The sequence below is a fragment of the Ursus maritimus genome, unplaced genomic scaffold (assembly GCF_017311325.1).
Source record: "Ursus maritimus isolate PB19 unplaced genomic scaffold, ASM1731132v1 scaffold_16, whole genome shotgun sequence".
NCBI classification, from domain to species: domain Eukaryota; kingdom Metazoa; phylum Chordata; class Mammalia; order Carnivora; family Ursidae; genus Ursus; species Ursus maritimus.
Window position 1 is genome coordinate 19,616,823 of NW_024424008.1, and position 26,912 is coordinate 19,643,734.

Here is a 26,912-nt window from a genome sequence, read left to right on the forward strand (position 1 = left end):
GGAGGCTGGATATATTTTACCTATGTTAAAGTGAAATAATTTCCATACAGTCTTATAATACGTTTCATGAAAGTTTGCTATGGACTTTAGGATCTTTGGAGGAAAGTAACATTAGTTATGCAATATATGATGTTTATCTGTTTAGAAATGGCATACTGAGGTTAGTAAAACAAAAATTCTATTGTCCTTGTAATGGGAAGAGATAGCTCATTCCAAACAACCCATTCATAACACATTTAGGTCCCTATGAAGATTTATAATATCTCCGCGTAGTGCCTAGCCGGGACATTTTCTGTCTTGCTGCACACCACACACACCATTACAAAATTTTAATGGATTCACGCTGACTTACTCCTGTTCAGATTGATTCTTATATTTGAGAGGCAAATGGGTGAGAACAGGGCATGCATTCCCTAAAGATGGCAATGGGCCTTTGAGCAATGGTATCTGCCTGAAAAACTCGAGAAGCATCTATGGTTAGATAAGACTGGAGAGAGTCAAACTTATCACTTCTTGACATTCTCATTTGAGGGTGATAGTATTGCCATATCGCATCAAGTCCTATAGCCATGCATCATGGTGACACCAGACAAATATGAAGTTCTCTAGGGCTTTATTTGACTTAGAAGTTCTTTCAGGCATTATCCCTTGATCCCAGCATAAAAAATGAGGGGGTGGGGGAAAGAAAGAGGGAAGGGGAAGAGAAGAGAGGAGGACAGAGGAGAGAGCAGAGAAGGAAAGAGATGTTGCTGATATCCTGCCCTTTTTCTCACTGAGCATCACGTGATGATCTATTTGCCTCAATTTTACTGTTTTTAGGTATTGATCTTAACTCCTGAATTCTTTTTCAGGAGAAAAGACCATTAATGCCATTGTTATTTCTACCAAACAGTTCAAATCTTCTTCTTTTTTTTTTTTTTTTGGCAAATTTCTTAAACACCTCAAAACCAACACTAAAGCTGATCTTAAAGAAATAATTTAAGTTTCTGGGGCATTGCTGAACTAGATATTATTTTCAAAACATGTTAGTCAGTTCCTGCCTGTCTCTCTCCTTCTATATATCCACTCACTCAACCATTCATTCATTCATCCAAAAAATATATATTTATTATAAGTCTGCTATATGCTGGGCAGGCAGTGTGCTAGGTCCTTGGGGGTGCGGGAAGAGGTCAATAGCAAACCAGGCCTACCCTTTGAACCTACACATATAGGTCATTATTATTTAGCAAAGGTGTTTTGAATCCCTACATTGCCAGGCAAGTTACTTATAGAAACCCCTTGTGCAAAATTTGGGAAAGGACCCTTTTATGGAAATACACAGGAAGAGTAGATCCTGCTTCTTCCTTTCGGGGTTTTTATATATAACAATGATTCGTCCAGGGAGTTCTGGTGTTGAAATGTAGAATATGTTATAATCCTAGACTTTGAAATAAGAACCTTGCCAACTCAGTGGGAAATGAGGTCTACACTGCCCCAGCAGTGAGAAGGTGGATCTGATGGTCTATAGATAAAATCATTGTCTCTTGGGACTATTTCATTTTTGTTTGGTGCTGCATAGATGGCAGCTTGTATCCCAATCAAACCAAAATTGTTCCCTCAGGGATATGTGATAAGGATAGACATTTTGGCAACAAACATGGAAAGTTTCAAACATAATAAAAATTCTAAGTGCTCTAGTAATTAGCCTTTCTCTTTACTAAAAATACTATGTATGGCTTCTGCAATCATACTAAAATTTTAAAACAATCATGTCCTCCCTGGAAGGCAATTGCTTTAAATTGGATAGATTTCACTCATTTTCCAGTGAAAGAATTTGAAAATTCTGTCTGTGGAAACCAAAATACTGGATGGCAGAGTTGGATGTGTCTTTCACTTTAAAATGCAGACTCTCTCTGTGGTGAATGTATTTGTTGTGGTAAAGTATTTGAAAGGAAATCCTCAGAATAATTTGGGGTAAGGAAAAACACTATGTTAAAATAAGCCAACCCATCAGTTTTGAACTTTGGAAATTGCTTTATTTTGAATCAGAAAGAATTAATAATCATTCATAGCATAAAAAATGCATGTTTGGATTATAATATATAATCATGATCTAAAACAAATTAAACCTCCAAATTTTAAAGGACTGTAGTATAATGCTGTGATCTCGGTGATTTTTCTAAATGAATTAATGTTGTTTAGACTTAATATTGATGCTCTTACTCAGTTACCTCATGATTTGTTCTGTGTCTTGGCAAATATCTCTCTAGATAAGTGATTCCTGTAAATGTTGGAAATTCCTTTACAGGTTAACTTTCCCATCATTTTAAATTGCCTATCCCATATTATTTCAGCCTAGAAGGGTCCTGCTAGTCTGATAAGAAGCTTTCTCTCCTGAGGTCTGTATTTTGTGGAGGGCTCATCTGGGAGAGGGAAACGCCAGAATGCCAAATTGCAAAGAGTATTCTTTACTGTGGGGCTCCATCCAAAAAGGGTTTGTAACACAGTGTACAGTCTTGTAGCCCAGCTGTGTGGAGCATTGATTGCTTCTGCCTAGAGCAGGGATACTGTCAAGTTGCTCTGTGAGTTGAGTCATCTATTGACAAAGAGCTACCAGCCCGCAGATAATGCTGTGCGGAGCTGCTCTCGCTGCTCCCACGATGCACTGCTTATAGCAGCTGTCAAAGATACTGAGGGATCCACGGGAGGAAAAAAAAAAAGACTTTTACAACTGCCTGGAAGAAAGGGGTGTGAGGGAGGAGACATTCCTGTGCAGAGCTGACCAAAGGAGAGAGTAGGCATCAGTGCAGTATGAATGCATACCTCACCAAGCAACACAGCTGCAGCCGGGGGTCCGATGGCATGGATGCCGGCAGGAGTGCACCCACACTGATCAGGGATGCCCACTGCGCTTGTGGCTGGCAGAGGAGCCCTCAGGGGCTTGGGTACAATTCTCAGACCATGCCCTCTTCAGGACCTGGGGGCCCAGCTTCAAACAGGACCAAGCTGGTCACTTTGTGGGACAGTGTGCGGAAAAGCCCCCACAAGACGGGCACCAAGGGCAAAGGGACTTGTGGGGAGCGTTGCGCCTGCCCACATGGTTGGTTCAGCCCAACACAGGTGAGCCTTTTCCTTATGACTTTCCCTTGAATATCGGAAGAAACTGAGAGCAAGTTGTGTGAGAGGGTAGCATGGTTTGGAAACTTTGCCGGGTCCTCCTTGCCGACTGGGCACGCCTGTTCGGAGAATAGTGGGCCTGGAAAACCTGTCATTTTCACAGGTGTTTGTGGGCTCACACCTCTGGGTGGCCTGTGAGAATCCAAAGACGCTGTGCTCAGTTTCTTTCAGTGACTTTTCCCCAAGTTCAAGTTCTCTAGTCCTCAGATGATTTTACTATGCTGTATCATAGGCTTTTAGCAGCACTTTAACTTCTAATCATTGTTAACTTTTGTGTCCTGCCTAGCCTCATTTTTTTTTTTTTACGGGAGAGAAAAAATAAACTTAGATATTTATGATTAAAGGTTTCTTTAATCATAAAGGGGCATTTATTTCTTCAGATATGGAAAGTAGTGATTTGAAGTATGCTATTCTAATTTTACTCTTATAATACTGTATACCTTTTCAGTAACAGGGAAGAAATTTTGTTTATGCTAAATAATTCATTTTACAAACAAATGGAATAATTGGGAGCAAACTAGAGGATGATTACACTCAGAATAAAATAATGAAACATTTTATTTATTCATAGGGAATCAATAAGGTTATTTATATTAAAAACTATAATTCTCTTTCTTCTATAATGTGTTTCTGAAGCAGATGTGCAGATTCCCTTAATTTAATTTCTAGCTTATTCTTGCCCCAAACTACTGGCATTTTATCAGAAATGAAATTGGCTCATTGTTTCCTGCCCCCATCCAGAAGAGGAAAGACAACTTCCTGTAAATCCTGTAAAATTTAAATAAAGTGCACCTGTAATCACTGTCATAAATATTGAACAACAATCGCCCTTAAATATCCATTGAAAAAGAGAAAAGCTGTTTGCAGAAAAAAAATCCTTTCTTGATTTTAATGTGATCTTAGCATAATTGAGAAGTGGCTATTGATCTTGAATGAAATGTTATGATCTGAGAGGTGGAGAAAACATTCTAATTTTAATATTAGTTTTTTTTAAGTACTTCCAAGAGTATTATATATTGCTAGATCTGTTGCATATATGTGACTTTTGATGCGTTAATATCATGCATCTCAGCATCTTGATTTAAATGAAGAATATATTGTCTTTTTAGTATTAAACTGGTTCTGTTTGAAATGGAGTTTGATATTTGGAAACTTGGTTATTTTTTTAAAGTTAACATGAATTCTAAACTGAAAAAACAGTCTTGACAATTTTGACGTGTCTACATATTCTTTTACAAATATATGCATTTAAATGTCTTTAAAGTATATCTCTGTGATGACTATGTTAGATTCTCAAGGCTCACACAGGCAAAAAGACAAACACACATCTAGCTTATAGTTTTTGCACAGAGTAGAATAAGCCAACTTGCTTTAGAGTAGAATAAGCAAACTTGTTTTATGGTCACAATTCTTTTTATCCAAGATGTAAAAAGATTTGCATTTCATAAATGATAATTTCTCAAACCAAAATCTCTAATAGTATATTAAAATAACCATGCTCTCAAATTTCTGTACATTTTTTGTCAAGGGAAACTTTTCCCTTCCTTGGTTTTTAACAAAGTCAGCCTCCTACTTTTCTTAAATTTATAACCATTTAATGCTTTAAAGGATCGAAATAGACTCTCTGTACTGATAATTAAAGATCCAGTGACATATGAGAAGGCAATAAATTGAGACAGCCACCATCTCCCATTCTTTTACACACACATTTCTATACATTTTCTCTCTCATTCACAGGTACTTTATTGTTACCTAGGAAGAACAATGATCCTCAAATATTAGAGTTACCATACTATATCTTTTAAGGTCTTTAGTGTAGTGACAACTGACCCTTCCACTCTTCTACCATCTCAGTCATGTGAAAGTGCTATACATAAATTTTAATATATGTATTTAAATATCCCTATAATACCTAAATACTTGCACATATTAACATATTTTCATATATTTATAAGTACATATATACATATACATGTAGGCATGCATATACATACATACATACATATAGAAATTAAAGTTCTATATTATTCTTTTCTCACCCAGAAGGTACTATCTTGTTCTTCCAAAGGATGTTTTATTCTTTCCATATAAAGTACATTTCTTTACTTTTTATAAAGTGTTCTAAAATGCTGATTTATGTATGTGTATTCATATATATATATATATATGAATACATGTATATATATGTGTATTCATTTACATATGTATCTATAGAATATATCTAATATTTAAAATATACACGTATGTGAAAGTACTGTATACCCATAGATATTATCAAAAAAATAAGACTATATGTGTGTCTATGTGTAGGCATATGTGTCCATTAGTGGGCAAGTCTGTTTTGAGAATTTTATGATACTATTCTTATGCCTTAAATTAACTAGAGATATCCTGTGAAATATTGTGAAACAAAGAATGGAGGTTAATGATACTAAACATTAAATTCTGGATAAAGTCAATGGGAGGAGAGTGCGTGCTGTAGAGTAGCCTAGGGCCCCACATGTGCTACAGAGCATGCCTGAGGGCTGTTAGTGTCAGAGAGCTGGGATCCTGCCCTCAGAGGTATTTGCTGTACTACGTGGAAATCAGCAGTGTGATTTCCGGCTGCTATAATAGAGGGCCATGGTAATGACTTGAGTTCCTCCCAAGGCTCTTTGCCAAACTCCTGTTATTTGGGGTGCTGTGTACTAACAAGACACTGTCATTATGTTGTTCCTCAGCAAGACTAAAAAACAGCTTCTGTCCTTTCTCAAATAAGTTTTCATTCCATTTGGATCTGTAGAATTAATATAACCATAATAATAGGTAAGAAAATGGAAAATTATAGTGTCCAGAAGGAGTTCTAGAATGCACATCTAGGATAATAGTGTTGGCCTTTGGGGGAAAAAAAAGGATGTCCAACATTGCTTATGTGGCATTTCTCCCCAGTGCAGACTAACCTGGGGAGAAAGCACAAAACAGTGAAGATTCAAAGACCAGAATTCTATGCATTTGTATTTCATTCATTCATTCTTCATTTGTTTAGTCAACTATCATTTCCTGAGTGCTTAGCATGTGCTGTTCTGTCAGGCCCGGGGATATAATTGTAAACAAAACATATACTACCCCTACCATTGTGGAGCTTACGGCCTGCAATGGTATATAATATTTAGTAAGTATATCATTATATGTACAGAATTACATCATCATAAGTCACAAATTGGAAGGGAAACAAGTTCCGTAGAGTTCTACAAAGTCTATAGTAGATATATATTCAGGATACAGAGGAACCACGGAGGAGTAAGAAAGCAAGATATTTTTTATGTATATATTTATTTATTTAATTTTATTTTTATGAAAAGATACTGCATCTCTTTAAGCCTAGATTTTCTGTTTTATAAAATGAGCATAAAATTAGTACCTAACTCAGGATTGTAGTGAGGAATGATTAACATAATAAATATAAGGCACTTAGCACAGTGCTTACATGTAGTAGGAGTTCAATAAATATTTATAGGATGACTGAATAAGAAGCCTGCAATAAAAGTTGGCTATTATTCACCTATTCCTGATATATCTGATTGGCTAGGAAGAGAAAAATAAGTCAATCAGGGAAGACTTCTGGAGGTGGTGATCCTTGGGCTGAATTGAATTGAACCTAAAAGTAAAGTGCCTGTGTTTATCAAGTGAGCAGAGATAAGCTTTCTGGGTAAAAACACAAAAACAGAAACACATATAACACCTGGGTTGCTGGGTGGAACTGCTCAGAGTTCTGTTTGCCCAGAATACTGGGCACTAGAGAGTGGGTTCATCAAGAGCTGGGGATGGAGACCTGGGCAGGGCTTGGTCACAAAGAGTCTCGTGGGCTTTGATGAGGACTCCACTGAGCTGGCAGCATGAAGTCGGTCACTGCAGGGGCCCGGCGCCGGCTCGGCCACTCTCCGTGTGGTAGGCTTTGTGCTCAGTGAACCATTCTGGGCCTCAGTTTCTCTGTTTCTAAGAAAAACCATCTTCCCTAAATGAACTCTCATATCTTTTGCAATACTAATATTCTGTGACTTTGTCAACTAACACTCATACATTAATAGAAGTGCTTTGGAAGAAATTTATGCTTTAAGGCGAGACAATCCTAAATTTGAACTTACTAGCTCTGTGTGACCTCACTTCCTTAACCTCTTTAAGATTCATTTGTCTTCTCTGTAAAACTTAGGATGATAAAATGGTATTATGGGAAAATTTAATAAGAATTGAAAATACTCTATATAAAAGAGCCCAGCATGCTGCTTAGAACATGGGAAATGCTCAATAAGTGGTATTTATTATTATTGATGATATCCAAATTATTTTTTTTAAAGATTTTATTTATTTATTTGACAGAGATAGAGACAGCCAGCAAGAGAGGGAACACAAGCAGGGGGAGTGGGAGAGGAAGAAGCAGGCTCATAGCGGAGGAGCCTGATATGGGGCTCGATCCCAGAACACCGGGATCACGCCCTGAGCCGAAGGCAGACGCTTAACCGCTGTGCCACCCAGGTGCCCCCCAAATTATGTTTTTTTAACCAGAAGAACTTATTGTCCATCAAATTAATTAATCAGTATTGCGGTCCTTTATTAGAATTTCTCCTTTGTTCACTGAATTTTTTGATGTCTTACTTATAATGATGAAGGTTAGGTTAGGCAACTGTTCAGAAACATTTGGCACAGTACCACATGATGACGGGATTACATTTTGCCCTTCAGGGTTCTCAGAGATTTACAACAATGCATACACACAGACACAGACACACACACACACACACACACACACACAGACAAAATATATACATAATAGAATTGTATTGATGAAGTCGCATTCCCTTTATCTTATATTCGAAGGTAAGGTGATATTAGATTTTCTCAGCAACATCCTGCTAGAAGCATTTAGCCAAACTCTGTAAATCTTCCCTAACGATCCCTTTGCAGCTCTTCCAGACACAGAAGTTTGCAGCAACTTGAGTGCAGAGAACCTTTTTTGTCCAAGAAGTAGGGTTGCCCTAGGCTGAAATCTCAGGCTCAGCTTATGTCCAGCCAGAAAGATCTGACAGCTTGTTTTAACTCTGCAACTGCTTCTACTCATTCCTTCTAGAAAGAGAGCCCCTTACCAAGGAAGAATAAGACTTTTTAGTCTCTGGAAAACAGCTGCCCCCAGGCAAAGGAAACAGAAAAGAATAAGAGATAATACCGAAGGAATTAAAGTTCTAGTCATTCCTTGAGCATACCTGAAGCTGCTTGGCCAGCTCTTCAATCACCCCTCTTCTGGATACTGACATGAGCAAAGCATTTTCTCTAGGGCTGGACAAGTAGAGACAAACTGAGGGTGGGAAAGGAAAGAGAAAAGGTGATAAGATTTATTGAATACTCATGATACCCACAATGCGTGCAGTATTATGCTATGACTTTATGTTGGTCATTTTTTGAATTCTCCCAACAACATTAAAATCCCCATTTTATAGGGATGCCTGGGTCATTCAGTAGGGTAAGTGTCTGCCTTCAGCTCAGGTCATGATCCCAAAGTCCTGGGATCGAGTCCCACATTGGGCTCCCTGCTCAGTCTGTTTCTCCCTCTGTCTGGGCCTCTCCCCCTGCTTGTGTGTGTGCTCTCTCTCTCTCTCTCTCTGACAAATAAATAAACAAAAACTTAAAAAATTTTTTTTTAAAATCCCCATTTTGTAGATGTGAAAATTAAGGCTGAGTAACTTTCTCCTGATGGCACATCTGATAAGGGTAGATTTTGTTTCAAATGTAGGTGTCTATATGATCACTTACCCTTTCCACGAAATCTTACAGAATGACCTCTTTGAGGAACAATGGGAGGTAGAACACCCCCAGAGACCTTTATAACTTTCTAATTTAACAGGAATTTTCCTTAAGGAATTGGAGTGTTTTACGTGTTTGGGAGAATGGGCACTCCTTAGCAGAATCCTAGAATTTCCCATTCTGCTTCATTTTCTGGTCTTGGGAACCCTGAGTTGGTTGGACCTCTAAAACCCTCTCCCCTCTCTGATTGAGGTTACGAATTGTGCTGATCTGAAGGAGTTGGAGTGGATTCTCACAGCACTGATACTTGCTCTAAGAAATACCTTGAAATCTGTGCTTATTTGCAAATTAGATTCCATCTTGCAAAAATTTATAGTGAGGAAGTGAGAACCATGTATTTTAAACTTGATATACGTACAGAACAAAAGCACATGTAGACATTATCTGTCTTATGTCCAAAAGCATTACCACAGTGTTGAATGTTGTAAATCTCACATGTTAGCTACTTGTGTATTTATCATGCCAAGAATCAAATATCTTTCTTTAATACTACCATCTCCATTGTCCATCCTCTTCCTTTTTATGATATTGTTTGATTTGTTACAAATGCAACCCCACCCAATTTTATTCTCCTCCATTCTCTAGTCTACTTTGTTCCCTTCTTTTATTTTCCCAAAGGCATATATACGTGTTATAATTATGTCAGAGGTGTATGGGAATTTAGAGGTTATCTAGTACATTTTTCAAAGGAGGAGAACATGAAGCCTAGAGAAGTTAAAAGATTTGCTCAGGGTCCTTCAGTTTGTGGCAGAATTGGTCCCTGCCTTTGAATGAAGAACTGAGTTACTTTTTTACTGTATCAAGATGCCCACTCTCTCTAAGCCCTGTGTTCCTCTTTCTGAAGTTAGTTATTGGCAGAAAATTATTAAGCATGCAATTTGTTGGTAATGCAGTGTTAGGCATTATATAAAAAGTTATCTTTACTTCTTATTTCTACTACCTCGTAATTCAGACCAGCAATCCCAAAAGAGAGAGGAGAGCCCATAGAAATAATTTTAGAACTATAGAGAGATACTTTGTGTATTACTGATGATTGGGAGGTGATGCTGGCATCTAGCAGAAAGGAGCCAGGGATGCTAGGTGCATGGTCATGTGCAAAGAAGTTCTGCACAACAAAGAATCTCCCCTTGTACTATACAATGTTTAACCTGCTACTAGACCTTCATGAAGATTTTTTTAAGTTTATGATTTTCTAGGCCTAAAATCAAATTCAGTTTTACAAACAGATATAACATATTTTCTGCAAGGATTTACTAATCATTAAATCTTCTGGGAATGTAACTTCTATGTAAATCAAGGAATCATTGTATTTTGTGCTGTTAGGGATTTAACAGGAATTGATTCCTATTTTGGAAGATCCCATCCTAACGCTCCCGCTCCTGCATTGATTGCTGTCACCGATACATCTCCCCTGTATCAGTCTCCATTTATGAATATCACCTGCCATTATGTAACTGAAGAGACTTGAGGCTTCTTTTAATAGACATAGAACCAAAGATTTTAAATTGTCAGAGATATATAAAATACAAATTTCATTAATAGGATTGTTTTAAAAACATTTTATTTCATTGACATATATTAATTTTTAAAACATTTTATCATACAATGAAAAAATATGTTTTGCGAAAGTAACTGAAATTATTTATTGTTTAATTTTCTGTTGTTTTCAGAACTACTCCGATATTATCCCAAAGGTCATCTACACTCAACTTCCCTATAAGCTCTTAGGTTCTGAGTTGTTATGTTGCTATTGCTGCTGTTGTTGTTTAATCCAGTCCCCAGTCCCCATTTTTTAATTAAAGGATAGAGTTCCAAAGTCTTTTGAAGTACTAGAAATCAAATGCATGCCTTACATTGGGGAGAACTCCAAACAGGGATAAAGAGATAAACTCCCTCACTGGCCTGTCCTATAGGAAACAGGGAACTATTTTGACACCAAAGTTATAAATATGGGTCGGTTTATTTCTAAAAATATGACTTTTTTTTAAGCTTTCTCCGCGGTAACTATTGGCACTCTTCTTAGATTATCTGTATTTGAACTGAGGTTATTTCCTTTGATCTCTTATTCTCTGCAAATGATCGGTTACTATTTCTTCCAACACTAATTTTTAATCTAGGATCCATCATCTATGTGTTTTTTCTTTCAGTTTTCCTGTACTTCTTGTGAGAAATAATATCTGGTGTCTTTATTCCGTTTAAATCCGTATCTGTTAATTATAAGTATATGTAAGCATTTGAACTACTTCATTGCACTGTTCAGTACAGTTGGGCTCACAGATTGACATATTGAAAACATCTTTCTAATATAAAATACTTTTCTGTATTTCTCCTTTTACGTTAGTATATAAAAATATATGTAGGCAGTTGTATTATCTATGAATTTCATTCCAGATGGAGAAAGGAGAATCTTACAAAACAATTATTATAAAGTGGAAAGGTTGAGTTTAATAGAATTGAAAATCTGGCCCTTTACAGAAAAAGTTTGCCAACCTCTGCATTAGACTATCAATTTTCCATTTCCTTCTGATGCAATGTCCCATTCTGCCTAACAGGGTCTATCCAATTTTTAAAGACCTGGTTCAAGTACATGCTCCTCATTAATCCTATCCAGCCCATCGTAGCTTGCAAAACGTATTCTTAACATGGTATCCTGCACAATTAGCATATTACCTTGCATTGTTGTTAATTTGTCAGTCTGTTGATGAGAGAGTGAAAAATTTTTTATAGCCCAATTACAGTGCAACTCACAATACTAGTTGTCCAATTACTTTGTGACAATTCTTATAGTATCATTATCAAGTTATACATTTGCCCCAAACTCCTCAATTATATCCCTGTCTGTGGAGAGGAGAGACCATGTGATCTGTACCTTTATGTCTAGCTGATTACTGTATATGATTTACCTATACACTGTATCACAGTTATGAGTACTTATCTATATGCTCCACTAAGCTGAATTCCATTAGAGCACATTTTACCCTTGTTTCCCCAGTACCCCACATATAGCAATAGTTCAATAAAGTGTTCTTAGTTTCTGAATGAATGTTAGCACAGGGCCTTGTATAGAAAGTACTTAATTAGTTTTAAATTTGCTTTATAATTATTATTATTACTAATTATACACATGCCTTAAGATAAAGAGTGACATCTTTTACCGTTATAGTAGTTCTATTTAGTAACAGAATATAATAAAAAGTTAACATGCATTTATTGTTTTGTTTTTAGTTTGACTCAGATTCTTATTCTGTTGTGGTGCTGTGAAAATATTGGAATCACAGTTCAGAAATTAGGTTCTGCATTCAAGTGGGTCATGGTGTTCAGTGATGAAAGGTGCAGTACTGTACTTTGAGAGGACCAGAAAAAAAATTGATTCTGCACAGTTTCTTTGTCCAATTTAGGAGTCACTTGTTCTCTAGAAGGCTGAAATAATGTCATGAAATATTATTTTATAATTCATTTCTGTACGATCTGTTGTATACTGCATGACCTTTTTTCTCCATCATTTTCATCATTAAATATAAGTGCTCAGAGTACAGTAGTTGGCACCACCACATTAAAAATCCATAACTGAAGACCTTTGTACTTTATTCGGATGGGCTGTGCTAGTTAGCTAGTGGTCAACAGTGATTGTTATAGTTTTTCAATAGTACTGTTTTCTTTAAAAAGAAATTAACTTTAGAACTATGTAAGCAATTCCTAGAATCTTATTATGTTTTAGAATGATTTGTCAATATATCTGCTTCCGACAGACTGGAAAGACAGTCATACAAAACAGTTTTGATTCTGTTTTCATACTATTCATTCATTTTTCTGATCTAGTTTACTCTCTAGCACACATATTACTGCACTTACCTGCAGTGCTTTAGGGTTCTTAAGGCTTCATTTTTTTTAGAATTATAAATCCTCTTCGTTTCTTAAGGGTGAGCATTTATACTACTTTTTAAAAATAGTTTTATTATTTAGTTTTGATGTAAAAATAACACATTTCTGGTAAAAATATTTTAAGCTAAAGGTTTGTTTGAAAAAAATTAAAACACTTCTAATTCCACCTCGAGGTAACCACAGTTAATGTTTTGATACCCTTTTTGTTTTTAATTGTCTCTATATATGTATATTCAGAAAAATATATATAATATTTTGTATTAACACATGCTCACCTAAATATATTGTCTGTATGCACCTGTGAGAATTTAACAATATAAAACCATATTGCTTTTTAAAACTAATAATATATTGTGAACATTTTCCTAAGTCAGGAAACTATTTTTCTTGTTCATATAATTTTATTACTGCCAAATATTCCTGTTTCTATCAAAATTTAAATTGTTGGAGTTTAGGTTATCTTTTTTGTTATAATTAATACAAACAATATTGAAGTAAGCATTGATGTACATGGACTTTTGATCACATTTCTCATAGAGATATATTTTCAGGAAAGGAAACTGAGTCAATTATGCAACTTTTTTAAGGCTCATAGTATTTATCTAGTCATTCAGCAAATTTTTATTCAGTAATTAATGATTGAATAGTTCCCATATGCCAAAACACTGTGTTAATCAATATGGATATAAAGGAAAACAAAAGAGACTGATTCCTGCTCCATACAGCTTAGAATTAATTGCTAATTTGCTTCTAAGAGGACTTTACAAATTTACAGTCCTCTCATTTGAGGAGTGTATGAACGTATCTTTCCTCCTTTACTCTTGATGGCTTTATCATTTTAAAAAAGTTCATGAATTCTGTAAGCTAAAAGATCACACGCCATTGCTATTTTAATTTGTTTTTATTTGTTAATGAAGATGAGTTACTTTTCATGTTATTGTAGCCAATTGTGATACTGTTATGGCATTGTCTATAATACCTAGCATAGTAAGAATAGCCAGTTGGCAATTTAATACATGCTTCCTTTGTTGATTGGGTGGTTGGTAGGATGGAAGGAAGGAAGGAAGGAAGGAAGGAAGGAAGGAAGGAAGGAAGGAAGGAGGAAAGGTATACAAATAAGTGAGTAGTTTCTGCTTATAAGTCCTGGTGAGAGAAATTTCTTCGTATCCTAAATATAGCGGAGTAGTTCTTTAACTATCTTTGTGAGTGATCTATGCCCCTGTCTCTCCTGTCACTATATCTGTTCTCTGGAAGGAAAGAGCTGAATGCTCTTCTTCTCACACTGATGTAGGTGAGCAAGATTGAATTGAGTGACAGATGAAAAGGTAATTAGTACAACAGGCAGACGTAGACAGGCTATCTGACTGTGTCGATAGAGAGTTTGCTGAGGAGTGCAATGTGGGCACTAAATTGACAGGGAACCTGAAGAGGAAAAGTGATCTAATGGATCTGATGGGGAAAGGAACTATTCTGGAAATATCCTGCCTATCTTATAGTATGCTTTTATATGGGTAAGAATTTGTTTAATCTTTTAAAAAATTTTTTATTATGTTATGTTAATCACCATACAGTACATCATTAGTTTTTGATGTAGTGTTGCATGATTCATTGCTTGCATATAAAACCCAGTATGGGTAAGAATTTTATGAAATTTGTATATAGACATATTCAAGGATGATTTGGGTCCACATGTCTTAAAATGCAAGGCAGGCTGTCCTTTAAAGTCAAAACCATATCTTAAAATGATTGTATGAAGTGTTATCCTGTAAAAACACACTACTACAATGCTGATGCCAATATTTAGAATTAAATTTGTATATACAATAATTCTATGGACTCCTCTTATCAAGGATGGGCACTTTCTGGCTGTCCTAAACAAAATGTGAAGCCAATCTATCGGTGATATGAGGGTGACTGTTTTTTCAGTACAGTAGGGAACATCATTCGCAAAGAACTGAATAGAAAGGTGACAGTTAAATAGGTTGAGGACTGTAAGTAGATTAAGGACAGAAACTCTTTTGAGTTTTTTAAGGAGCCCAGCATAATTGGTAGTTCCTTATAAACTTATAATTATTACTTTTCTAATAATTAAGTCTAAAAAGGATGGGTAATAATTGGTATTATGATCCCCATCCTTTTTTGGGCAGTTCACTCAGAGCCTTCAGCCTGCTTTTTTGTTTCTTGTGCCCTGGGCTGCTTTCAAACCTGTTCTAGAATTCAGTCCATTTACCATGACAGAAAAATCAGGGAGTTATCAACACCTCTGTCACCTTTCCCCACCCAGGGCCTCACTCATTAATTGATGAAAGTTAACATAAAATTATATCTCAAGGTGTCTCAAACACTTTCCCTTTTTATATTCTCACTCTCGATTCTTGAGTATAGTGTGCATTATCATTAACATAAGCTATTTGCATTAGCCACTGGTCTCCCAGATGCCTTCCATCCGTTCCAAATGTTTTTGTTGCCAAATTTATCTTAACACTCAGTTCTATTCATATCACTCACCGATTTAAATGACTTAGCAAATCCAAATCATTTAAAGTAGTGCTTCACTTTAAGAGTACTCTGACTTCTAGAGAAGGGAAGTATGTCTGGAAATATTAATGGATGGTCTATGTTGGATGTTAAATAGTTGTTTATTTTTTATTATAGGATTGTTCAAAGCCCTTGGGGTTTTCCATCTTTACAAGGCAGGTATAATATGTGCAATGTTGCCTAAATGTGTGTGATGAAATGTTTACCAGCATTTCATGCAACACAAGCTTCCAAACACTAGTTTACAAAGTAAAACTTGACTTTCCTAGCAGAACATTCAAGATGGTCTTCATTTTGGCCTCAACCTGCTCTCCAACCCCATCGCCAGCTACTCCTGTTTGATCTTGTAACAGCCAAACACTTGTCCCTGATTCCCTGAAGCCACAGTGCAGTCTCCTGCCAAATCTTTTTTCATACCCCCCCTTTATTATGACTCTCCCTGTTCGTGTGTTTGATAACATCACATTCAACATTCAAGGATAATCTCAAATGTTATCTTCTTTAAAACGTCCTTTTCTGTGCTCTCACAGAATATTGTACATCACCTACTTTTCACTTAGCATTGTGACTGCTTACATGTCTGCTTCATCTCCCATATTAGAAGCTTTGAGAGAATACAAACTGTGCCTTATTTACTTCTGCATCTTTAGTGCAGGAATAGGGCCTGGCATATTTTATAAGTGAATGAAAGAACAGCATCTTTAAAAATTGATGGGGGGGAATAATATGCTAGGTGAGGCATGCTAACAATGTACTTCTTTAGGTCCCTGGATCCCACATTTTGTCTTTTTGAAAGCCCCAATAAGTATCTAGTATCTGACAAGCATCCAGAGGAAATTGGGACCATGAAACTGACTCAGACTGACTTAAATGTACATGATATCAAACTATGTAAAATAATTTATTTCAGTGAAAAAGACAATTATCAGAAGAATTGAAATACCCATGTACATAAAATTCATTAGTTTATTCATTCATAAGGATTTATTCATTATCTAGTGTATGTCAAATCCTGTTCTAGAGATTTGAAAACATAGCAATAAATATAATAGGCAAGATTTAGTGAGAAATACATAAGATTAACAAGTAAACAAATAAATGATTACTTCAGATAATGACATATGACTAGAAAATAAACTAGGGCAGTGTGCTATGGAGGATAGGTTGATGGAGGCGGTGCTTCTTTAGAGTAAGGGAAGGTTTTAATGAAGAGGAGACCACTGAGTTGATATTTGAAGGATGAAAATTGAAAAGGAGACAACCTTTATAAAAATCTTCAGGTGATGTTACAAATAAAAGAATAGCATGTTCAAGGATTCTAGGGGAGCAACAAGTTTGCTATTTTTCTGCAACAGAAGAAGGTTAATATGGAAAAGAGAGAGTATGTGGAAGAAGGGCAGGAATGGAGATTGGAGAGGTAGGTAAGTCCAAGTCATGTAGACTTTGGAGACTATAGGAGGGAGACTGAATTTTATTAAAAATTCGACAAGAAACCACTGGACATGACATGATCTTAATGTACAAAGTGAGGATGAGCTGTGGGGAGGTGATAATGGCAGGAGGGAACCTGTTTAGAATGTCCTGTAGCAGTATGTGTTTCCAAGGGAGGGATAATGATGGCTGGACTCAGGTAGCAACAATGGTGATGGTGATCCACTGTATGGGTTGAGGCTGTATTCTGGATGTAGAACAATAAGATGGATTAAATAGTGTGGGTTTCTTTGAGGTAAAATATGACAAAATGAAGCAGATAAGAAAAATGAAAGAAGTGAAAGATAATTTTCCAGCTATTGGATCTCTCTCCGTGGAGTCAAAACATCTTTGGAATTTGTTAATTATTTGAACTCAAATGTTCACACTCCTTCCCAACTAGTGTGTTCGTGATTGGTAGACATTCCTCACCTCTGTGAGTTCCCTTTTTCTTTGCTTCCCTTTTTGACCCCTAACATCTTTTCCAAACTTCGGATAGATACAGTTATTTTTCTTTAGGGAGGATAATATTTTCACCCATCCTGCTTACCTGAGTGTTCTTGCATTTCTTTAAGGTTACCTTGAATGACTGAGCTTTGCTCTTATAAGGGCAATTATAATTTACTTCATTTTTAAGTTGGATATTGAGAGGGTATCTTAATAAAGTCCCCAGATACTGAGCACAAGGCAGTAGATCATGGCGCATCAAATATGTGATATTGACCTTCCCCTTCCTCTGCAGCTCTGGCATTGACCCTTCCCTCTAAAACTTTCATGAGAAAGGTATTTGTAATATCTTGTTTAAATACATTGAATGACCGGGGCACCTGTGTGGCGCAGTCGTTAAGCGTCTGCCTTCAGCTCAGGGCATGATCCCAGCGTTCTGGGATCGAGCCCCACATCAGGCTCCTCCGCTAAGAGCCTGCTTCTTCCTCTCCCACTCCCCCTGCTTGTGTTCCCTCTCATGAAGGCTGTCTCTATCTCTTCAAATAATTAAAAAAATAAAATAAAATCTTAAAAAAATAAATACATTGAATGACCAATAATCTTTACCAAGGGAAGTCACTAGATGAAGAGAGTTTGCGTAGGATGCTAAGAAGGAAATAATCACTTGACTTTACTGAAAATTATCTTTATTCTTATTATTTAGAGCATATGGTTCAAGCATATGGTCCCCTCCCTCTCTCCCCATCCATTTCTTTTCAATTGAACTGTGAAAACTTGAGTATGTCTCTGGAACACCACACATTAAATTTATTAGAAATTACCCCAAATATGAAGGAGAGATGGTGTAGGAAATTGAGTCCATTTACGATGGAATCTAGTCTCAATTTCTTAAGATTAAGCTTCAAGTAACAAAAGAGTACTGCAGGCATATGTCCATTATTCTTTCTGAATCTTTTATTTTAAGAGTTGATACTGGTATTTTAAATTCCAAGGGGATTTTTGGAAAATAAACAAGCATTCTTCTGAGTTAGTCTTCCTTTAAACTTCAATTTGGTATTAAGACAGTAATAAGTAAGTTGTATTTTTTATGAATAAACAAGCCACTGGGAACAGATATTCCCTTTGTACATTCCACACCAATTGGCTAAATTGATGTCAAAATTGATAAATCATATTTTGTAGCATCTGAAATTGTCCTCTTATCATGTGATAGCTGTGGCTAACATGGCAGTAGTTTGGTATAATATCCATTATTCCATCACTAAAATTACTGTATTGTTGACCCCATTTTAGCATTAGCCTTGACAGAGTGCAGTTCCTTGTTGCAAATCCGTCTGTAACTGTATATTGCAAGGGTCATGATTTAATCTGTGCCTCAGCAGAAATCACATAGTGCCAGGCTGTTAAGTGATCTGCCTCTCCCAACTTGGACTCATGCTTGAGTTTCACAACTCAGAGGAGAGTGAGTGAGTGTGCTCCAGTGGAAAGATGCAAAACTGGAAGTTGGGAAATTTAGCTGAGCTAACTCTGGACTCTGAATCACCCAAGCCAAGTCTCAGAATCTTAGTGCATGTCAACTGGAGGAAGCTAGACTAGATGAAAAACATTATTAATATGTTTCACTGTGTCGACGCTGATTGATTCATGATGGCTGAATGGACAGTGATGCTAAGAAAGATGGTGAGGCTACATGAGGGCCCCTTGGAAAAGAGCAGAGAGAAAATTAGCACAGTTAGCAGTGAATAGGAAAGAAAAAAATGGCAGCCTAGATCTCTAATTTATTTTATAGACTTGGCATTCGAAGATCCTGTGTACTTTATGTGAATGGCATAATTATAATAAATTATAATAATAGGCATCATTTGTGAAACATTTCTTATATACTATCTTAATTTAACTTAACCTTCAAAAAGGATGGGGATATGGGTCATCTTCCCCCCATTTTATAGGTCACGAATGGACTTTAGAAGCAAAGTAACTTACCCTAGTTTACATTACTAACAAGGACCAGATTTATGTTTGGAGTCAGGTCTGACCCCAAAAGGTCACTCCTTTCATTGTGCTGTACTAATTCATATGTTAGCCTACATTTGCTGATGTTGACTTGATTTATGAGAAGCCAATAAGCATTAAGTGATCAGAAAACTAAACTTACTTAGGTCACAATAGAGCTGATTATGGATGAGGCTTCTGCAAATGTAATAGGTTCGGGAATGGCATAGGAAAAATACAGTTTTAAAAATAATTTCCTTACAGCACTTTCAGAAATTCTATTTAAATATTTATTTATTTATTTATTTTCTTAAGACTTCAGCATTCTGTAATAGGGATAAATGTGTCAAAAACTGTAATGGGAAAAGCTTTCTAACCTCCTTTGAAATTTGGGAGGACAACTGATGATTTAAGGATTAACCCCTCTCCCCAGCTCAGGGTCCACTGTGGCTGCTGCGGTTGTTCCACCCAAGGGACAGACCTGTCACTTACCTAACGCAATGGAAAACATCCAATAAGTTCTTAATAAATACTTGCTGATTAAAGAAATATGGCATTGCATCCCTAAGTTTTATTTCTCATTTCTCCAATAGGGAACAGAAGATGTTCTTCAAAAAGCTAGCTCAGTTTACCCTTTTTAGTGTATGTATGAGATCTTTAAGATATAAACCCATACTATTTAGTTAATTCAAAACACAGTGCTTGTTTAGCAAGATAAACCTGGACCAGAGTGTGGAGGGTTAGGAAGGTAGCTGTGATTTCCAGGCCTGTTCTCTGTCTACTACAACTTCCCTCCTGTTGGGTTACAGGTTACATCATGAGATGAGTCATATCCAAATTATCTTTCCTATACCCTTTATGACCTAATCTGTTATATGGGTACTGTTACATGCAGATGCTTTTCCCGGTGGTGGTAATGATGATGCAGGAGTCTTGCAATGCTCATTTTTTCCTCCTCTGCGGAACATCTAGCTATTGCATGATGGGTGAAATTTGCCTTGTCTTAGACAATGGTTTTTAAATTAGGTGTGATTATTTCTGATGAGTTGTAGATTGTCCACATAATCATCTCTCCATTTCAGCAACAGCTGAGCTTAGTTCCTCTTATTGGAACCCTCATTACAGATATTCCTCAACTGACAATGGGACTAAGTCCTGATAAACCCATTGTAAGTTGAAAATATCGTAATTGGAAAATGCACTTAATACAGCTAACCTACTGAGCATCATAGTGTAGCCTTGCCTACCTTCAACATGCTCAGAACGCTTACGTTAGTTAGACGGCAAAAACCATCTAACACAAAGGCTACTTTATGATGTTAAATATCTCATGTAGTTTGTTGAGTACTGTACTGAAAGTAAAGAACGGAGTGGTTGTATAACTACAGAATGGTTGTTAAGTGTGTTGCTTGTCTACCCTCATGATCCCATGGCTGACTGGGTGCTGCCCAGCAGCACGAGAGAGATCATCCTGCATATCGCTAGCCCACGAAAAGGTCAAAATTCAAAGTACAGTTTTTACTCAATGTGTATGCCTTTCACACATTGTAAAGTCAAAAAAACCACAAATCAGGGGCGCCTGGGTGGCGCAGTGGTTAAGTGTCTGCCTTCGGCTCAGGGCATGATCCCGGCATTCTGGGATGGAGCCCCACATCAGGCTCCTCCACTAAGAGCCTGCTCCTTCCTCTCCCACTCCCCCTGCTTGTGTTCCCCCTCTCGCTGGCTGTCTCTCTCTGTCAAATAAATAAATAAAATCTTAAAAAAAAAACATAAATCAAACTGTCTCAGTAAGGAACTGTCTGCATATACAGCTTTTTCACCCCTTGGCCTTTATGATATTTTAAAACTATAATTTCGAAGTAAGGTGTGTTGGTCTTCTGTCTTACATTTCTTAGATTCTAAAAGAATTTAGAGCTAAGTATTGGATTGATGACTAAATCTACCCACAAAGATCTTACCTGGACTATTGGAACAGTCTTTAGATTGGCTTTTTGCCTCCAACATGCCACAAAATCCATCCACCGCAAGCTGCCAGAATATTCCAGCACCCCTTCCCACAAAATGCCTGTTCGTATCGCTCCTGCTTCAAATCCTTCAATGGCTCCACACAGTGGATACAGTCCAAATTCTTTTGGGTAAGAGAGAAGCCCCCATCAGCCACCCACTGACCGGTCTGAAACCTTAAAACCAGTTTCTGCTCCTTTCCCTGTCCTAAGTATAGTCTTCTCCTGAAGGAAAAAAGTGTCACATTTTTGAATACACTATACAGTTACTTATTTCTAAACTCTCACTCTCTATCAAGTCTGAGGAGCTCAATAAATAGCATCCTTTTTTTTTATCTTAAAACTAAAACCAGATAAGATAGAGGTGCCAGATTCTGATAGAGATTTTTTTTAAATCAGATTTACTACTGATAAAAGCTACATTGGAGGAAATGGGTATGGTAGGCAGTCAAATGGGCTTGCCAAGATCTTTTGAACTAGATTTACTCCCCACCCCAAATGACCAGCTTCTCCTACAGAGGCAAGCCTGCCTTGCTAAGCTTATCTTACAGTGAAAAGAGATTGCTAAAGATTAGTTTGGCTGGCTGACTCCTGAGGAAACGGTGAGCTGAGCATGCCCAGTTTCTTTCTTCAAACTTACTCAGCATAAAACTTCCTTCTTCTGGGGATGGGGTAAAAGACCCAGAGCATTTCACTGGAGAAGTCATCTCCACTTTAAACCATAGGAAGGAAGAATAACCTGCCTCATCTACTTTTATTCTGAGCCTGGGAAATCCTTTCTTTCCTTGTTTTTCTACAGAATTCTGGCCACCCTGCACATCCAGCCTCCATGGCATTTCTTTTTGTCTGTAGTTTTTCTTGGTCTACTTATTCCTCACCCTCCCATAGACCCCCAACTAATTTGTTGTTTTTTTCCATTATACTCCATATCCATTCCGTCATAGTGTATGACGTCAGTTTCATGAAATGATTAGCTAGTCTGTGAAATCCTCAAGGGCAGGAGCAGTATTGTGCTTCACCAGTACCTAAGGATGAGTTTAGAACCATGTGGGCACTTAATAAATAGATTAGATGTTTTCCAAAATACTTAAGAAAAAAGAAACTGGGGTGCCTGGATGGCTCAGTCTGTTAAGCATCCCACTCTTGATTTCAGCTCAGGTCATGATTTCAGGGTTGTCAGGTCAAGTCCTATGTCAGGCTCTGCACTGGGCATGGAACCTACTTAAGGTTCTCTCTCTCCCTCTGCTCCTCCCTGCCTTCTGGAAGGAAGGAAGGAAGGAAGGAAGGAAAGAAAGACAGAGGGAAGGAAAGGAAGTAAGAAAGGAAGGAAGGGGGAAAAAGAAAAGAAAAGAAGAAAAAAAGGAAACTAAGTCAAGATAACTTACTTCAGTGACTGCCTCCTATGTGCTAGGAGCTAGGTTATAAATGTAGCCCTATCAACCCCTCCAACCTGTACAATGACTGTGAGACTAAAGATATTACTCCATTTTACAGATGAAGAGAGGGTTCATAGAAGTTTGCCTAACTATGTGTGGAGCTGATGTTTAAACCCAAGTTAGCTTGTTGTTCTTAGATGGACCCTCGTATCTCCCAGAACTTTGGGTCATCTCTAGACAATTTTTTAGAATATAAATCAGAGACAAAGGTCATTGCATGAGGAGAAACCTCACACTTAAATGTTTTTTAGCCTTGTTTAATAAGTTTTTTAATAAATAAATGGGAAATATAAGTTTAGAGGTTAACATTTTAATACTGACTTTTTATTTATTTTTTTAACAAGAGAAAAACAAACAAGTTTATTGACACATGCATCATAGATACACATGGGAGCACTCAGTGATGAGTAACTGAAAGGGGTGGTTAGAACTTGGGCTCATATAGCTTCTTTTTTTTTTTAGAAACATATCATTCTTTATTAAGATATCAACACTTGAGACAGTTATAATTCCTACCAGTAAACCAAATACCATACAAAGTTAGTAGGCTCTAGAACTCACTCCTTCCTGAATCCCTGAGTTCCTTGATGCATTGGTTACCCACCCCCTCTCTCCCCTCCATAATCTTTTTTTTAAATATTTTTTTATTATATTATGTTAGTCACCATACAGTACATCCCTGGTCTTTGATGTAAAGTTCAATGATTCATTAGTTGCTTATAACATCCAGTGGAAAAAAGACAGTCTCTTCAATAAATGGTGCTGGGAAAATTGGACAGCTACATGCAAAAGAATGAAACTTGACCACTCTCTCACACCATACACAAAGATAAACTCTAAATCGATGAAAGACCTTGATGTGAGACAGGAATCCATCAAAATCCTAGAGGAGAGCATAGGCAGCAACCTCTACGACATCAGCCACAGCAACCTTTTTCAGGACACATCTCCAAAGGCAAGAGAAACAAAAGATAAAATGAACTTGTGGGACTTCATCAAGATAAAAAGCTTCTGCACAGCCAAGGAAACAGTCAAGAAAACTAAGAGGCAGCCCACGGAATGGGAGAATATATTTGCAAATGATACTACAGATAAAAGACTGGTATCCAAGATCTATAAAGAACTTCTCAAACTGACTTTTTAATGTTTTCAATGAAAGGACCATATGTCCCATATCATTTAGTATGTATAATGTAAATTATACCACATGCGAATGGGTAGCCAAGAAGTTGGACTACAGGTTAGCTGTCAGTCAAGATATTGAAAGATTTGTGCATTGCCCATTTAGTCTAATTTGGTAATATTCATTCTTTTTTTCCTGACTTTACTCATTCTGCATTATCTTGACCATAACTTTCATTTTATATCTGATTGGGTTTATTTCTTTAATTTCATATATTTTAGCTCACCCAGCTGACTTCCATGATTTTAGCCAACGTTTAGTTGTATATGTTAAAATCTACCTCATCTTCAAAATACTCAGAATACATTATAAGGAATTATGATACTTTCCTGACATATCTACTGAGCTGGTTGTTCACAAACCTTTTAAAATGATGAAACAGTAATAACCGTTGTATACTGAATGTTAACTATGTGCCAAGTATCCTGCTAAGTGCTATGTATGCATTCTTTCTAGAAATCTTCACAACTATGTGGGTAAAGTCACTCGTCTTTCCCATTTTTAGATGAGAGAACAAAACTTCAGAGAGAATTTAAGCAACTTACCCATGGCGACACCAAGTGAGTGGCAGTGATAGCATTCAAGACTTTGCTGATTCACTCTCAAGCCTTGCATTCTTTACCACTGTGCACCAAATGCATTTTTTCCCACTTTCTGGAAGCTAAGCATTGTCTTTGGAGAGAAACAAAATTGATTTTCATTTTCTCTCTACAATTATCAAGCTTTGAGGGCCTAGATAACATTACTCAATCTCTCTACATTTCCTTTGCTTGCCTGTTCTGTGGGCACCATGCCCATCCCATGGGGTTACTTTATTAAAAGACCTAGTACATAAGGGGCTTAGTGCTGTACCTGGTATTTGGTGGATGTCCAATAAAGGCTAAATACCTTCTTCTTTCCCTTACACAGGAAAATAGTCACCCCTTAGTATTTCCAAATCTCTTCTATATTTTTTATTTGAGCCCCCAAGATCCCTGTCATGACAGGGATTATTATCTCTGTTTTATAATAGAGAAAATAAAAGTTCAGAAATGTCACCAAACTGAGTTTCAGTCACACATACCTCGTAAGGAGCAGAGCAAGGGCTCCATGCTTCTCACTCCTTTTTAGTCTGCAAGTAGTTGCTTCTCAGAAAGACAAGTAAAGTGAAGGCAGAAAGCAGAGGATGTCAATGAAATCTAAACGGTCCTTCTAGAAAAACACAATCTGCAAAAAATATTTGCTCACTCTTCTATCCCTCCTTTCCCTGAGAGGCAAAAATGTAGAAAGAATTCTGGAAGGAAGAATAGAATCTATTAGGAAGATTGACCCTTTGGTCGGTGAAGGCCATGATCTGAGTTGACATCTAATTGTATTTGTTTATTTCAGAGCTGCAGATACTCAGCCTTTAGTGAGGACTGTTTTGTAATAGGTTAGAGGCTGCCCCAAGTATTATCACAATGAGTCGCTTAGTTACCGAGAGTGATCTTGCTGGTTCTGGCTCTTAAAATACATAAGCAAGAGGTAGAAATGGTCGATGCACCCTGCTCATAATCCTGTAATTTGAAACATTTAGGCTTTCAGAACTATTCCCCACCCCTTTCTCGTGATCCAGGTGAGACAATCATATGCAGTTGGATTATGTCCCATATTCATCTAGGGTCCTCTCCTTCCTTCTCCTCTGGGCACCAGGGGGTTCGGGAGTAACATTAAAAGATTGTAAGTCTGGGTCTTGGGGTAAAGGCTCACCTATTTAGGATAACGTGCTTCTGGCTCTCTCTCTGGACCTATAAAGTTTCCTCTTGCTCATACTAAGGGAGTGAGTCACATCACATCCCCCATAGCTGGGATGTAGAAACCATTTTTCTCTCTCCATAGCACAAAAGATTTAGATCACAATTACTTATTTGACCCCCCACTGTTGGTGCTCTAATGGGGTTTTTCTGCATTGAAAAACATAGGTCAGTAAAGGCCAAGATTTGGTTGATTCTTGTAATTTTCCTAATTCTCTCACAATAGCTTGGGCCAATATTAATTCCAAGTCTGTGGCTTTACTGTAGAAGTTGTATTACCTAATGACTATGCTTTTGTCTCCCATTTTTGAAAGGGACACTCTTTTGTTATGTTTGAAAGAACTTAAAAATGAGGAACCTAAGGATTAACTTTTTAATTAGATATAATGATTAGAAACTTTTCATCACAGTAGTTTTCCTTTCATTATAAAAGGAAAATTGACGGTTTTTGTTCAGTTAGTGTTCACTGAAGTGTCTTTAAAGGGAAATTACTGCTGAGTCAAAGGATATCAAAAAGCATATGCTTTTTTAAATTTTTGTGAGGAGAGACTGCTGATTTAAAGGAATTATAGGGGCGCCTGGGTGGCACAGCGGTTAAGCGTCTGCCTTCGGCTCAGGGCGTGATCCTGGCGTTATGGGATCGAGCCCCGCATCAGGCTCCTCCGCTATGAGCCTGCTTCTTCCTCTCCCACTCCCCCTGTTTGTGTTCCCTCTCTCACTGGCTGTCTCTATCTCTGTTGAATAAATAAATAAAATCTTTAAAAAAAATAAAAATAAATAAAGGAATTATAAAGCCCACAAAACATTATATTCTGTGCCTGAGTAATATTTAGTCTCAGTGCATTATACAACTTCACCCCAGTATAAATGTTTGTAATCCCTATGTTAACTGACCTTTGATCACATCAACACAGTTCAGTGAAATCCAATTTGCAAGGCTTCTTTTGGTAGAATCCATCATTTGTGCTTCTGGCCAGCCTTTCAACTTTGGAGTGGTTTACATGTCACTACTTCTTGATGTCTTGACTTCATAGTATAATTTCAAATGATTCAATTTGTTTAATTTGGGGTTTTGTTATTGATACATTAACATTCTTTTTTTTTTAAGATTTTATTTATTTATTTGACAGAGATAGAGACAGCCAGCGAGGGAGGGAATACAAGCAGGGGGAGTGGGAGAGGAAGAAGCAGGCTCATA

At 37.0% G+C, this 26,912-nt stretch overlaps 1 protein-coding gene across 6 annotated transcripts in view; it reads left to right on the forward strand.

Annotated features, from left to right (window-relative positions):
* Nucleotides 1-26,912, forward strand: part of DLG2 (discs large MAGUK scaffold protein 2) — a 1,159,208-nt gene that overhangs the window by 415,100 nt on the left and 717,196 nt on the right. For 4 of the 6 annotated variants that reach the window (XM_008704379.2, XM_040630954.1, XM_040630956.1 and 1 more), the window contains exon 1: nucleotides 2,791-3,099. The exons of the other annotated variants lie outside the window; for them this stretch is intronic. In XM_008704379.2, coding sequence (XP_008702601.1) covers nucleotides 2,791-3,099 — 309 coding nt within the window. Of the gene's footprint in view, nucleotides 1-2,790; nucleotides 3,100-26,912 lie in introns of those variants that run through there. 6 annotated transcript variants of the gene reach the window in all.